The sequence below is a fragment of the Malaclemys terrapin genome, chromosome 1 (assembly GCF_027887155.1).
Source record: "Malaclemys terrapin pileata isolate rMalTer1 chromosome 1, rMalTer1.hap1, whole genome shotgun sequence".
Classification (NCBI taxonomy): Eukaryota; Metazoa; Chordata; order Testudines; family Emydidae; genus Malaclemys; species Malaclemys terrapin.
In genome coordinates, this window is record NC_071505.1 from 55,702,671 (window position 1) to 55,716,908 (window position 14,238).

The 14,238-nt window shown below is 37.2% G+C and overlaps 1 protein-coding gene across 3 annotated transcripts in view; it reads right to left on the bottom strand.

Moving 5' to 3' along the window:
* Positions 1-14,238, bottom strand: part of PUS7L (pseudouridine synthase 7 like) — a 21,882-nt gene continuing 7,644 nt past the window's right edge. For all 3 annotated transcript variants that reach the window (XM_054024713.1, XM_054024704.1, XM_054024695.1), the window contains exons 4-9: positions 11,234-11,429; positions 8,090-8,188; positions 5,782-5,863; positions 3,576-3,853; positions 2,477-2,530; positions 1-1,791 (exon numbers count right to left, since the gene is read on the bottom strand). In XM_054024713.1, coding sequence (XP_053880688.1) covers positions 1,462-1,791; positions 2,477-2,530; positions 3,576-3,853; positions 5,782-5,863; positions 8,090-8,188; positions 11,234-11,429 — 1,039 coding nt within the window. In that variant the 3' untranslated portion in view covers positions 1-1,461. The remainder of the gene's footprint in view (positions 1,792-2,476; positions 2,531-3,575; positions 3,854-5,781; positions 5,864-8,089; positions 8,189-11,233; positions 11,430-14,238) is intronic.

Here is a 14,238-nt window from a genome sequence, read left to right on the forward strand (position 1 = left end):
AATAGTCACAATAGTTTATTTAGTGTACAATAACACTGCAAATATTACTGGCATAAGAGCTTATTTCCCACCTGACACTTCAGTGCCAAATCCTGCAATACTTACTTATGCCTTACAAAGACAAAAAGTTTCACTGAAGACAGTGGGGACCTGATCCTTCATTCTAGATGACCATTTTTACACCTTACATTGAAATCACTGGAATTACACTTCTGTCAAACTGGTGTAAAGAAGTGATGAATCAACCCTGGAGTATTTGCCTTGCTAAGGATTGAGCAAGAATTGCAGGACTGGGGTCACAGACAAAAGTAAATCAGTGTTGTGTTTACCAGAGTGTGAGAAAATTGAAGCATTTGTAACTTACATATCTCTTCTCTCAAAAATGGCCAAAGTAGTTCTCTTCCACTAGTTATTTTTAAGTCACAGTGCCATCTACAGATTAAATATAACATATGCAACTCAAAGCTTTTGAGATAGTTTTGCTTCTTAGTTTATTATTCAATTTTCTGCCCTTCCATGCCAATATCATCTTTTTACAAACTTCTTTCACAGAGGAATTTTATAAATAACTTTTAACCGTGATAACGGCAAGGTTCCAGTGACAATCACTGCAAGATTTCCTCACAACCTTAAGCTTGTGCAGTGAGCAGGTTTGACCAGCAACGAGCAAACTGCCTGAAGTCAGGAAATAAAAACATTAACACACTTCTGTAAGTGTATTAATGGCATGCTCACTCCTGGGTCTTGAATTACCCATTTACATAGATTTTTATTTTGAGCCTGGTTTTTTTCTTCAATTCTTCAGTACAGAAATGACTGAAAGACAATCATGCTGTGAGCTTGAAGAAGTGTCCTACAATCAGCAGGATGACTAAGCACTATTACTCACCTCACATACCCTTTTAGCTCTGGGTTCAAGTGCATAGTGAAAACAGGTGAGGATGAATGGGCCTTAGAACTCAGCAAGGTTTCAACGGGCCTGGATATTCACTATGATACAGCAGCTTTCCTAGTAGACAAATAGTACTAGATTGTAAACGCGTTGTGGCAGAAGCTGTCTTTGTGTGTCAGGTACAGCAACAAATATATAACTAGCCCTTAATATGGTAATAGAAAAGGCAAGGAGGAAATAACCATTCACCATATTCCCCTTTCTCCAGAATTCCCCTTTGCACATGCGGTGTAAAGCTTGTGCAAATATCACTGGTTAAAAGCCAGACCTGCAGCTCTTGGCTTCTCTAAGTATGACATTATATATAGTTTAGTATTGTTTGGCTCCAATGTACTCAGGATTATAAATTTAGTTTTAAAAACAAAGTAATAAAACCCTAAGTTATTCATTAATTCTTTCTGAACTATGCTGTACATGATGAACAAGATTAGCTTTCCCTATTTTATAGACAACTATGTAAAATACCTCCATGGATTATGTTACTCCTGTAACTTTTTATTATGAACATTCTAAAAGTCACATTTCATTATTTCCCTCAGACAAACAGTTGCATAACATGAAGGATCAAGGTCAAATGACAAAAGAAGAGATGCTTTAGATTCATTTAGGTGACTGTCTTCTTCCGTTTTGATTCCCTTTTCATTGTCTTCTAAGAAATGATATGACAGATTGTGGATATATTTCAAAATGTGTCTGTAGCATCCAGGTGTGTTCAGCTGTAATGCAGACACCCTGAACCTGCATGTCTGCAGCCCATCCTTGGCAAGCCTTTCATGGTACCACTGCCCAACTTTATTATTGGGATACTTGATACTGTGTCCAACCATTGGAAGAACCACCTCAAGGGAAAAAATATATATATGTGAGCCACAAATGTGTTTGAAACAAAACCACCATTTTCCCCTTTAAAATTTAATTCCTTTATGTTTTAGGGCCTGGTTCTGCAAAGAAGCCACCTTGCTTCCACACCATAAAAGCCCAAGCAAGGCTATGGAAGACAGTTATTTGAGGCTTAAACTGAAAGACACAGAAGCCAGTCAAAATGCCAGTTCTGTAATAACAACTGCAAACATAACAAACTGATTGTTTTCTGGATTGTTCTGAGATATAGAATTAGAGAATATGTTAGTATTCTTTGTAAGTCTCCAAACCCTCGTATCTTCACTCTTTTCATACCCTGACCTTCAAATACTCTTCATGCTTCTCCTATCACGGGAGGATTGAAATAAAATGTTTCAAGAAAACTACAATTAGTAGTTTGCTAACACTCAATTGACAGTAACAGTGCACAAAAAAGCACATCCAACCAAGATAACATTGCCCTTATGTTCAGTACACATGAGTGAAGACTTTCATCTCTGTGTTTGCTGAGAGTCCAGATTAATTTCTATGCCCATTTTCCATAAAGGTGCACTCTGAAGAGACATAAAACTGCACCTGTAAATTAATCAGATCTATTTTTAAAACAAAACTTATCTTCATTAACTCATAAACCCCTAAACATGATTTTACAAACAAACTTACTTGATGTATTGCATATTTGTTAGCTGACTCTTCTGGAGAAGTTACTATGTGAACCTGGTATAAAATGTTTTAAAAAATTATATATAGCTTGACAAACAGTAGAAAAACTAGATTATGAACCAATCACATATTTGTATTAATCCCACCCTCTATTAAAATCAAGAATTCTAAGGCCATTTGACTACTCCATGGAGAAATTGTTTCACTCAACAAAAAATTAGAAGTGTTTAACACAAATTAATCATTTTATTAGTACAAAGCCTTGCATTAAATATAAACTAAATAAAACTAATGTTAATTACTGCTGATGTACGGACCTACCACTATAGTTCTAATATGCTTGCCCATCTCAAGTTAATGGTGCCAATGTAATTTCATGCTAGAAGATTAATGCAGTAACATTCACATTTAGCATGAGAACCAGACTCCATTGTTTAATATTAAATTTGATAGCTCAGCTTTCCATTGAATTTGGTCTATTCAGTTTATTAAACTCACTCTTTTTTTAAATAACATTTTGGCAAAATCACAACGAGCATAGGAAGTTACTGTTTTAGAGCTCTGGAAGGTTATTTACAGAGACCGCTAAGCTGCTCTTGCTCACAGAAATATCTACAAGAAATGCACTCTTCCACTAAACAATTTGGGTGATATTCTGGCCATTGTGCACACCATTACTATAGTGCAAAAATTCCACACTGGTGCTGATACATAGGGGAAAGATGGCTGCCATTTAGGTCCTCCATGACCAGATCCACAGAAAGATGTAACAGAAAATAGCTTAGAGGCATCATGTATGTGTAACCATTCAGGCCAAGTACAGGTCCCTACAAACACCTTCATGCATTCCTACTCTTGCCATGAATACCATGAACAGTCAGGATGGAAAAGAGTTTTTATGGTACACAGAGCATGTATGCCTACTTGTGGGGAGTTGAGGGAGGGCTAAGCCACTCCACATTAGCCAAAGGTAAGTAGTAAAAGTAGCATACATGGGTTAGAAGGTTTAAGTAAACACAAAAAGCAGAACTCCTATATCTTAAGCTATTTAAGTGTGTTAAGTTAACTTTTACAAGAAATATTTTGTAAACTCACTCACTCTGTCATTCAGAGAATTTTCATCAACATTTTCTTCAGAGAGGACCAGATCACCCTCCACTACTTTTGAACCATAGGTCATAAACCTAAAAGATGCAGCTTCATTCCAAATTTTACTGCAATATGCATGAACGTAGAATATACGCATGGAATGAGGAATGCTGAGCCATCCTCGTATACAACCCTCATGGTTTACACCATAGCGATTCAAGGCACGAAGCAACATCTTCTCTCTTACTTTAAATTCGGGCAACATTGCCAGGGTTCCCTTTGCATCATCTGAAATAAACAGAAATAAACATTGGAACAACCATCTGCTTTTCAAACTTAGTCTGCTGGAAAGTGAAAAACTTAAATAAAAGGATAAATTAAATCAGATGAGGAAAAGGATGTCAGACTCATTTGTTTACACTGGTTTTTATTGTTTTGTTTATTATTCCCTGCCTTTAACGTCTCATGTCAGATAAATTCCAGCTTATCTACCTTTAAACCTATGCTAATTAATTCCATTTTCTGTAATTTACATTAAATATAAATTAAACTGGCTTTACTATGTTCATTACTTCAGTCCAAAGAGTTTCTAGTTCGTTAGAAATAAAAGCATATCACATCATTGCTAGCAGGGTGTTCTTACACCACATAAGTAACAGATGAATGAGAAGTGCACTCCTATCAAAAAATATGAGATACTCAGACTTAGGCCTACATTGTCAGAAGATGGACCTCCTTTTTGGAAGTACCCACAAAATCTACACCAGTAAGCACCAAGTCATTTAAGGGCACAAATTTTGTAGGAAAAAATAATGTGCTTGTTTTATTTTGTAGGTGCAAACTGCACTTGACAACAGGGAGTCTGAGTCTCAACCTGGATAGAAACGTACCCCTTTGCGTTAATATTTCCTTCTTTCCTTTGTAATTTTATCCAGATTTTCTCTGATGAGAAGTCATTTGTGTAGCCTTTTATTTCTTGCTTTGGGAAAAGATAAGCATTTGTTTTCAGAGTTCACATCAATGCCTTTTCATGCATCATACAACAAGCTATAGTCCAGAAGGACTCAAAGGCTCTCTCTGTGAAATGAAGCACATCTGCACCTCCTGAAGCCACATAACCGTATTTACAGACATGGGAGATTTGGGGTCAAGAATGACTTCCAGATTTCTGACCCTGGGAGAAAAGTTAGGGACTGAAGAATGACAGCAGAAAGAGACATGTGGCAAACGGGGCATTTTACTTAGAAGACAGGTATTAGTTTTTGAAAATATGTTTCAGTGAAGAATGGAACTCAAGATAGGAAGTAGGTAAGTCAGAGAGAGAGTGGAGGGAGATGCAGAGTTGAAAGTCAATTACACAGGCGTAATGGCCAAAGCTGCAAACAAAGGCTGTGATTTTCAAAGGACATAAGAGAGTTTGGCACCGAACTTTCATTCAGTTTCAATTGCAGTTGGGCTCCCAACTTTTGTACACTTCTTTGTAATTCCCTATCAAAGAGAATATGATAATTCAAAAGAAGAAGAGAGGTGGAGGACAAAAGAAGAACAGTCTTTAGGAACTTCTCATATCTTTTCCACTATGTAGATAGAAAGCCTCTACCAGAAATAAAGATTCTCCACTGCCCTGCACTTGGGAGATGGTAGCATTTTACACTCACTTGCAAGGTGTAAATAATTAGATAGAGTGCAAGGCAGAGGAGAATCAGAACCCAGAAGATTTTGAGGCACAAAATTTCAATGCTCTCAAGAAGGGTGGAGTGATTTATTGTATTGTGAGTTTACATAAAAGAATGAATCAGCTACCGGCAAAAGCAGAAATTGTATGAAAATTATGACTATTAAAAATAATTTTAAGTGACAATAGAATTATTCAAAACTCATTAAATTTAAACTAATTGCTAAAACTCACTGTCTCTACAAGATACTTGTTGAAAATGTAAAGTAAAGAAAATATCTACAAATGGCTTCAATGCAAAATGTATAGGGCCAAATCCTAGGGTCTTTGCTTGGCTTTTACTCAGTTCTTATTAAGTCAAGCTCCCAGAGCCTGATCCTCCTATCACTTCCACCAGTATAATTCCATTGACTTCAATGGAATTACTACTGATTTACACCAGAAGAACTGAGAGAAACTCAGGCAGTATGCAGCAAAACCCTCACCCCCCCAAAACACATGTTCTGAATAATGACAAAAACATTTTAAATGTGGAATTTACCGCTTTGAAGAAAGTATCTCTTTGCCTGGTTTACAGGATCATCTGTATCTTCTGGTGTGAAAAACAACTTCACAGCTTTTACCTTTAAAAAAACAACACACATGAGGTTACTATGTTTTAATGTAACTACCTATTTGATGAAAAAGACAACCATATGTCAGTTCCGTGGTAGGATACTATATAGCATCTCAAAACTCTGACCATTTCTTAAGCACAATGGCTCAAATTCTCTCCTTCAACAGAAGAAAGTCCTAAAATGTCACAAGTGTGAAATCAAGTGGCTACTGTATTCTCCCCTTGGAAGGGATGGGAACAGCCTTCAAAACCTCCAAAGGGGAAGTTAATGATGCAGGGAGTATTACTTTTTTTATAGGTTTCCAGCTGGAAATCTTCCAAGTTGCAACAGAAAAGCTTCAAAAACAGACTCCAACGAGAAACTGCTGAGCTGGAATTGATATGCAAACTAGATACAATCAACTTAGGCTTGAATAGGGACTGGGAATGGCTGAGCCATTACAAACATTGAATCTATCTCCCCTTGTAAGTATTCTCACACTTCTTATCAAACTGTCAGTACTGGGCTATCTTGATTATCACTTCAAAAGTTTTTTTTTTTTTTTCTCTTACTTAACTGGCCTCTCAGAGTTGGTAAGACAACTCCCACCTTTTCATGCTCTCTGTATGTGTATATATATCTCCTCAATATATGTTCCATTCTATGCATCCGAAGAAGTGGACTGTAGCCCACAAAAGCTTATGCTCAAATAAATTTGTTAGTCTCTAAGGTGCCACAAGTACTCCTGTTCTTTCTGCGGATACAGACTAACACGGTTGCTACTCTGAAACAGGTTGCAAGGTGAGCATGCTGCCTAAAACAGTAGCACTCTGGTTCTGTCTCGTGGCCCTCAAACAAAGCCCAGAGGCCTAACCATACAATGTTCACATGGAGGGGCTTACACACCCTCACACAGAGGGGACAATGATATGCCTAGGCTGTGTCTACATGAAATTAGATGATACAGTGAGAGAAACACCTGAGCATGGTCTGTAATACAGCTTCCATTATTTCTACTACCAGTGGAACTACGTATTTTGCATCGTATATAAGACCCTAGTTGCTTTTCCCCTCACCTGTCAGTGTCAGGCCATTAGCACCTGTTTTCATGTTCATTTGTCCCCATCTGCACCAGGCAGTGCAGCAGAGCAAGTGCCTGAGCATTTTTAATAAAAAATGACTCTATATATTTTAATCAAATAATTTTACAATCAAAATGGTATCAGAACTAAGATAAGAGGTTTAACAACTACCAATCTGCAGCAAACTAGTAATGTTAATTTCTACCTTGCCAAAATTTTGCATACAGCACAAGTTATTTTAGTGGATAGCATCCAGTGGGATCTAAGGGCTTGATTCTCTTTGCATGCAGGTGTAACTATATTGACTTCTATTAAGTTTCTCAGATTTGTATCAGTGTAAGTGAAGAGAAGAATCAGACCCTATATATCTAGTTCAACAATAACTTCTGATACCATGGACCTCGTTCTCTACTGCCTCGTACCTTGTGCGATAATTTACCTGTGCAAACGGTCACACAAGTTACATGACAGTGGAGAATCAGGACCTATGTCTAATGAAATATTATCTGAGAAATTAATTCAAATTGGCTTGCAAAGAACAACTTATGTGGAAAGAAGACTGGCTGAGGGATGGTAACCAAGGGATAATGAGAAGCAATAACGTATTGAGAAATGCAGATACATCTACTGGGATCTTAAAGGGTTTGGGTTTTAGATCTGGTCTTATTTAATATTCTTGCAAAATTTTAAGAAAAAAAATCTCTCCCAGTGTACTCGGTCCAACAGTCTGAATATTCACAAGTTAAAGAGCACTTGTCATCATGAACAAACTGGAAAAAAAGGAGCTTTTGATTTAAATTGTTCTGAGCCTAGTACTAAAAGCAGATGTCTTTATGTAAAATTATATTATATATGCCAATTGCAGTGTGACATACCCACAAAAACACTGAAAACTACTTTCCACTCTATTTAAAATAAATAATGTTTAAGCTTTATGTTAAAATTAAACATTTTGTTTAAATGTTAAAACATTCATGATTGTGACACAACATTGTTAATTCATGGTGGGAGTTGGTTCTGCAGTCTCCTCCAACAACACTCACACTACTACTGTCACACATGGAGATCACCGTTCAATAGGATGGTAACCTCCAATGATTGACTCAGACATGCCAACTGTAGCCATGGAAAAGAAGTAGACTAGTAATTTGGATTATGAGGTGAATTATACCATTTCTTCATTCAGCAAAGCCAGTCCAATTTGATCTGTCTGAACATTCTGTCCATGCCCAAATCGCTGAGGTCCATAGTAGTTTACAAAACCATTTGTCTACAATCAAAAAGAAATGAACTGGTTAAAACATGAACATATAAAATATTCATTAAAACAGTAAGGTGCACATTTTTAAATGTATTCAGGTATTGCTCTGCTTAGCGTTGAGAGAACTAAGTAACTTAGACAGCTAAGTCCCATTTGCACTTGCCATTTAAAGCGTAAAAAGTCCCTTTTTTGCACTAAAACTGCGAGAGCGTCTACACTTGTTAATGCCTTTTTTGTGGTGAAACTCAGAAGTTTCACTGCAAAAAGAAAGCCACCTTCACGAGAGGCATACAGCTCTTACTGCTGTTCTTTTTGCGCTGTTGTGAAAGTGAAGACAGGTTCTATCTATGTAAACAGCTTTTGGCCTCTGGAGGATATCCCACAGTTCCAAAAGTGACCACTCTGGCCAGCACCTCCGCTGCTCTGATGCCAGATAAAGGGACATCCACACCTCCCATTGTAAGCCCCTGGAAGTTTGAAACTCCCTTTCCCTTCGCTTGTAGATGTGGCGGGTAAAGCAGCCAGACAGCAGGGGGTTTAAAAAAAAAAAAGCCATGAAAGAAACAAGGAAGTAATGGGGCTGCTGGGACATGAAGCAATGCATCATGGGGCACTGAGCAGAGACCCAGAATGCCTTCCACTCACCCTCCCCCTTCCCAAAAGACCCATCGAGTGCACTGCACTGTGGGATAGCTGCCCTACAGCGCTGCTCTCATCCGCGATGGAAGTACTGCTAGTGTAAACACTCTCTGACACCTGAGGAATTAAGTGACTACACAAACCAGCGCTTTTCTTTCACTGGTTCCCTATCACCGGTGAAACGTACAGTGCAAAAACTCTGCAAGTGTAGACATACCCTAAGTTCCACTGACTTTCAATGAGAGGCTGCCAAGGCACAGATCCTCAAAGGATTTCAATGGGAATTAAGCACTGAAATACTGTTGAGGATCTGGGCCTTAGGCCTTGCAATGGTGAGCAGAGCAATGCCCAAATATCTTTAAAAATCTGGGCCTAAATATGGCAAATGTAAATTTCATTTCAACTCTTAATCAGATCATTATTACAATCAGAACGTATACTAAAATGACAAGAGTTTACACTTATCAGTATACAGCAATTTATAAACATTCATGAAATAAGCTTAATTACACCCCTTTAAGTATCCCCATTTTACAGCTGAGAAAACTGAGTCAGAGAGAGATAAAAGGGCCCACTTTTTAGAAGTGTTAAACATCACAGCTCCAAATGATATCAATGGCAACTTTAAGCGCTCAGTACCTTTGAAAATCAGGTGCTTAATGACCTGCCTAACCAAAGACACACAGAATGTAGCCAGGAAAAAAACCCAGATCTCTGAGTCCCACGCCTCTGTTTTAACCATAAGGCTCCATCCTTCCTCTCATGCAAGCTGAATAAATAAGCATGAAATCAAACCAAACCAGAATCTTTCTCCATATATATGTAGAATCACTTCATGATGAATCCTACTAAAGATCACATCAAAGAGTTGAGTATTTTCCATGAGCAACTCCAGAAATATTTATTCAAAGTTCTCACTGAAGTCAACGGGAGTTTTGTCTTAGTAAGAACCGTGTACAAAACCAAGCAATGGCCTCATCAAAACAAACATACAAATAATAATTGATACTGGGCATTTTTTAAACACTCATATTATTTCACAGGACGACTCCACCTGCAAAACTATTACTATAGTAAAGCCCAAGAGCAACGACATTACTGATGAGTGAGGATCAGAATTTCTTAGTGTTTTTCTGGCCACTACCTGTGTTAGTAAAATGGAGCCAGTGAGGTCACGATCACGTGACCCAATGAGGGTTAATTTTCTGGAAACCAATAAATACACATAGAGCAAGGTGAATGTGAAATAATTTAAGGGCATTTACTTTTCAAAAATATATAACTGGAGAAGCTACATAGGTGTAATCTTCCTTAGGATGCATATACCAATGTGTGTAATGAAGAGATAAAATCCTTAAGCCGGACTAAATGGAACAAGTCTTTTCATGGTCTGGCATTAGGTTAAGTCTAATAAAACTGGACCAAATACAGACCATGTTCATTTTTCAGGAAGAGTCTCACCTCCTCCCCCCAAAAAATACCTCAGTTGATCATCTTCTGTGCACTGTGAAGTCAAAAGAAGGAAGGGCACAGAAAAGAAAATTAAAGCAACAACTGAACATTTCTTTTGTTTGTGAAAAATAACTTCCAATAATTTTCCTCAGTGTAATTACTCTTTTGAGACAGGGTGTTTCTCAATTTGGTCTTTAATTCCTGGTTTAATCATCTTGCAAAAAATTGGCACTATGGCCATTATTTAGAAAGACTGAGGGATGGGGAAAAAATGAATGTAAAATAAAACACTTCTAAATAAGCTAATAGGTCTTCCTTTTTCCTGACCTTCTACTTTTCTGAGGCACTTAGAGCTCCTGGTCAGTGGCTTTTTCAGTGACTCAGGAAAGCATCTACAAAGGGCTCCATCAATTTTTTATCACTTTCTTCTTCTGCTGCTGGTATTTTTTTACAGTTATTTATCCCATCCCATTCCCATGAAAAGTCTCTGCATTTTTGCTAATGCAGCCAAAGTCTATAATTGGTTGGCAGGTATTACTCTACCTTTTCTTCCTGTCAGAAGTCAAGAGCTTCACCTTTCTGAAGATACAAATTTTCTCCATCAGGGCCAGCCTTAGGCCTCAGCAGCTCTGGTTCATACAGATACAGGGTATCTGTCAAATTCCTCATTTGTTGTCCTGTACTACTCTGGGACCAGAAAGCAGTGGCACAGAATGAACTCACTAACTGTCCTCCCTTTTTGGCAAGTTGCTCTGTTCCTGGTTTGTTGAGCCACAGAGACTAATCATCAAAGGGCACATAGCTTCTAAATTTTAGAACAAGTGAAATTTTGCCAGAGCTGAGTGGAGATTGTGGGTAAAAGGTAGCATGAGAGAACCATCTTGTTCTAAAAAAGCAGCGTGATAATTTTGATGAGGTAAAAATATTTCCTTGTTCAAAATGAAATCATGGCATCTCTTTTACCTTAACATTCTCAAATGCTTCAAATATTCTCTCTTTCAGATCTGCAGAAGAGTCATTGCTCTGATGTTTTAGATCTCTCACAATTATATCAAAGTGGTTCCCCTTCAGCTGACCGAGTCTAAGATGCTGGCACACTGAATGGATATTATACACTTTCATTCCTTTTTTTTCAATTGTGCTTCCAATTTCTTTCAACCTACACAAATGATAAATTAGGAGTTTATGAAGAACTGTTGATAAGACATTCCAACTGGAAAAAAAAAGTTTCCTTCACAAATACTTTGTTTGCTTCAGCACTAATTACGTGTAAAACTGATTCAAAAATACTTGTCATTCAAAGGTTTTCCCTTTGTCTTACTTGAAATAAGTCACAGTCGTGCTTACTGACTGAGCATTTAAAATAATTTGTGATCTAGAAATTAACCTCTTATCAAATGATGCTTAGAAGTTAATACAATTAGTTTAATGGAAGGTTTTAAGAGTCTATAAGTGAAAAATTAGCAGGTGGATTTAATGTTATATAGGGGTTTTCAAATTTTTCATAATATGGACCATGTTTTAATAAAGAGATTGTCTGATGGACTACCTCCCTCCAATTCATGATCACATGGACCATCTTCCCTCCTATTTGTGATTGAATGACATCTTTCTGGTGACTACAGCAGTTGCTTTAATGGGAAAAGTCATAACTGCCCCCCCGCACACTATTACTAAAATTAAGTAGTATTTATAGTTTCTTTAATGCAGTTTAGTAACTGGAAACAAGGAGAAGTAGCCAGCATCATGTGACCAAACAAAACTCTGCAGACCATCAGTAAATGCTCCCTGGTGGTCAACAGATCACAGTCTGAGAACTACTGCTCTTATTACAGAAAAAGGTACAAGAAACAAAGAAAAAAGAAAAAGTTCACAAATGTATTGCAGATAGACAATTTCTCCTTATACAGTTCAAATTTATAATCTTATTGTACTTCGCATTTTGGAAATATGGAGGTAAGTAAGAAACAATTTGCCAAAATTAGGACAAAAGTAAATTCTAAATAATGTACAAATAGCACTATTAAATAATGTTTTCCTTTGTTTGGTTTTGTCGCGCTCTCTAGGTAAATGATATGAGTGAGTATATTAAGCTCTGTTAGCTTTAAAGTAAACGTATCCAGGATCAAGCCCTTAATAATCTATCTCCCGTATTTACCTTTTTGCAGTCAATTTTCTTGTGGTCTTAGTCCTGAGCCACAAGGAAATTGGCTTTGCAATAAGGGAACTTTAAATACAGATTATTAAGGGCCTACCAACTGCAGTATTTATCCATAGTAAAATTCTGCTTCAATTGGTCTTAAAAGCTAACAATAAATAATAAATTAGCAAGGGGGGAGGGATAGCTCAGTGGTTTGCGCATTGGCCTGCTAAACCCAGGGTTGTGAGTTCAATCCTTGAGGGGGGGCCACTTAGGGACCTGGGGCAAAATTGGTCTTGCTAGTGAAGGCAGGGGGCTGGACTTGATGACCTTTCGAGGTCCCTTCCAGCTCTATGAGATAGGTATAAATAGGTAAAATTTTGCATTGATATTTAAATCTATAAGCACATATGCATAAACAGTACTAGCTTGCCATCTCTGGAAAAATCTACATTTCCCAATATACTAAAGTAGATTATAAAAATGTTACTCAAAATTCAATTTCAATCCTGCCGCTCTTATACACACACACAACTTCTCTTGACTTGAATGAGTGTAAAAGAACAGAAAGATTAAAGATGCTATATATGAAGGCCAAATATTTGAACTGTCAGTTGTGTTTCCAATTACAAGCATGTGCATGCATACCCAAGGAGAGAATCAATACTCTGGTTTGCTTTTATAAGGCTGACCAGAAGAGAGTAATTGTGTTTTAGAGAATGCTAAAGTACAGCTTTTATTCTTGATGAAAAACAGATTTTAAGGAATCAGAACAATGAGAATGAGAAATAAAAATTCAGTACAGTCAACCTTGAGAATGCTTCTAAGATATTCAAGTTACTCCATTTTGGTGACTGACCAATGAAGGCTATAAACACAAATCAACCAAATGTGTTTTTAAATATTTCTGAAGTATAAAATAAATATTTTGAATACAAGGATGATCATTTTCAATTGAGCTGCAATTAAAAATTAGCTAATATTTGAATTTATGACGTAGGTGACAATCCTACATAAGCTTATTACTGAGTGCAATGTTTACTGCTGAAGTCCCACCGGTGCTATTTTTGATAGTAAGCCGTACATTTGGTAGTAATTATTTGCAGGATCGAACTAAAACCACAAAGAAGAGATGTTCTTGTGGTACCAAAGGAATTTCCCAATCCCTGGTGTTCCAAATATTTATTCAGCAACTAGCTCCTGAAGTTTAAGTTTCCCACAAAGTTTCAAGATAGATGCATCATTAAAGCGATATTTTAATTTCAGATTTCTGTTATTAGGGAAGGTCAAGCTACACAAAAGACCAATATTTTTCTCTCTCCTTTAAAGGTAAAATATTTCTTTCTTTAAAAAAAGAAAAACAAGGTTCCTCTTTGGCTTCCCCTTTCTTACTTGTGACAGAAGAAGATTTTGCCCCATTTATGACACCACGGAGGAATCTGAATGCAGTGGTCACAACACTGTAAATAGCAAAATCCCATTGCAGTGGGTTCTGCTCATCAAAGGGCAAAAAAGGGCTAGAAGGGAAAACCTATCTTACCTCAACATATTAAACTCAGGCCTAGATGTGAAGGGAGACTGTTGGAGTCAGAATCATGGTTCCCCTCTTATGAGCTCTCTCCTATTCTATGGCTGTCAAGGTAATAATAATAAAATAGCTATTGAATAGTGCTTTAATAAGTAGTTTTGTACCACAACAAAATGTGTCCACTTTTAATAATGTGAGATACTGAGTTTGGAACAGCAGTTCGTTTATCGCCTTTATTTATTAATGCAACCCTTACATTTCTGGGGGACTAAAGCTACCTCAAGCCTTCCGTTGTCTATG